Source organism: Drosophila miranda (genome assembly GCF_003369915.1).
Source record: "Drosophila miranda strain MSH22 chromosome Y unlocalized genomic scaffold, D.miranda_PacBio2.1 Contig_Y2_pilon, whole genome shotgun sequence".
NCBI classification, from domain to species: Eukaryota; Metazoa; Arthropoda; class Insecta; order Diptera; family Drosophilidae; genus Drosophila; species Drosophila miranda.
Genome location: NW_022881614.1, coordinates 1,110,248 through 1,111,995, shown reverse-complemented (window position 1 = coordinate 1,111,995; position 1,748 = coordinate 1,110,248). Strand labels below are relative to the sequence as shown.

Below are 1,748 nucleotides of genomic sequence, written 5' to 3'. Positions count from 1 at the left end.
ACAATTTTTGTTGCCAGGCAATTCCATAACTGATCGATTAACCATTTCTTAAACACTTTTTTTCTATTTTTTTCATTCTTGCTTTCAGCTCGAGCAGCGACCATTGAGCGGCAGAAGCAGCGGCGCGATAAGCTGGCCAATGTTTTGCGGGACAACAAGAAGCGACTGCTGGTCCTGGAGCAGGAGATCTTTGTCCTTCTCCTTCCCTGCGGCAGGCAGGGCAGGCAGAGGCACGAGAGTATTTTTAGCTGCAAAACAGAGTAATAAAATGTGAGGTATTGGCCAGTAAAAATAACTTTCGGCCAACATTCGGCATTGCGAAATCGCAAACACAATTTTTGTTGCCAGGCAATTCCATAACTGATCGATTAACCATTTCTTAAACACTTTTTTTCTATTTTTTTCATTCTTGCTTTCAGCTCGAGCAGCGACCATTGAGCGGCAGAAGCAGCGGCGCGATAAGCTGGCCAATGTTTTGCGGGACAACAAGAAGCGACTGACCGAGCCCGTACCGGTGGGCGAATCTGAAAGACTGGATAGAGATATCAAGAAACTGACTGAGGACTGCCAGCGGCTGCTCAATTTGATCAACGGTGAGCCCCGAGTGCGGTTCCCTAGACAAAGCTATAACTAATCAATATTTATTTTGTGGAACCGCAAGCGAATGGGTCTAATCCTGCGCCAAATTCCATGAATCGTCAGCACTCGGCCCCAGCCAACAACAACCAGCAGCAGCCACAGCCATTCCCACGCCAACGACAGGCTGGTCGCTCCCAGGCGTCGCCCAGCTCGTTGCGTCTGCACTCTGTGCCGGCCCAGACAACGGCCCAGCCGGGCCCTGATTTTGTGCAGCACCACAGCAGTGCTCCGACGTCGGCGTGCCGGACGCCCCAGCAGCAGCAGCAACTCCAGCTGCAACAGGAGCCGCCGCCTACGTATGCCCAGTACTACCAGTTCCAGCAATATCTGCAGCAGCAGCGACAGCAGCAGCTCCAACAATTTCAACTGCAACAGCAGCAGCAGGCGCAGCAGCAACAACAGCAGATGCCAGTGCAGCGTCCAGTAAACGACGAGGAAGAATACCTATCAGACTCGGACGTGGACGAGGATGAGGAGCCACTTGACATGTGGGCCTGCAATATGTGTACATTCCGCAATCATCCGCAATTGAATATTTGCGAGGCCTGTGAGAACGTTAGGATCCAGCCGGGTATGATACGCATTGTACCTAGCGGAAGTGTCCCTGGAGCTGCTGATCGAGCTGCTGGCACCTCCATTGGGAGCCTCGAGCAGCAGCAGCAGCAACCGCAGCAGCCCCATCAGCCATATGTCTTGCATACATAACCCATCCAGAAACGGAATGCAAAGTTCTCCTAACATGCATGCGCTCGCTTTTGATTGCTTACCCTGTTATGATCCGCCTCTTTGCCACCCTGGCCTATCGTTCCCAGCTAGCTCACGGGGAAGTCAGGGGTGTTTCCGACCCGATAAGCCAGGGGACGGATTGAACAAAACAAAAAAAAAACAAAAAAAAAACATTAAAAAAAAACAAATCTAATTTATAGGACAGACTTGTGCTCGTTGGCACTTTCGTCAGCGGGGATAGTTGGTTTCGTTATCCCTAGCAGGGTCCCTCCCTTCCATGAGCGCCACCGTTTGAATTCGCTCCCTTTTCATATTCAGGGTCCCGCTCTTCTTCTCGCTCTCCTCCCACCCAACTACCGTTTTCTATTCACTCATGACTCTTT

General features: G+C 51.1%; 1 protein-coding gene across 1 annotated transcript; it reads left to right on the top strand.

Moving 5' to 3' along the window:
- Positions 1 to 399: 399 nt before the first annotated feature.
- Positions 400 to 1,424, top strand: LOC117193442 (activating signal cointegrator 1 complex subunit 2 homolog). Its single transcript, XM_033398192.1, has 2 exons — positions 400 to 593; positions 662 to 1,424. The coding sequence occupies exon 2, from the start codon at positions 691 to 693 to the stop codon at positions 1,342 to 1,344; it is 654 nt and encodes a 217-aa protein (XP_033254083.1). The 5' UTR covers positions 400 to 593; positions 662 to 690; the 3' UTR covers positions 1,345 to 1,424.
- The last annotated feature ends 324 nt before the right edge of the window (positions 1,425 to 1,748 follow it).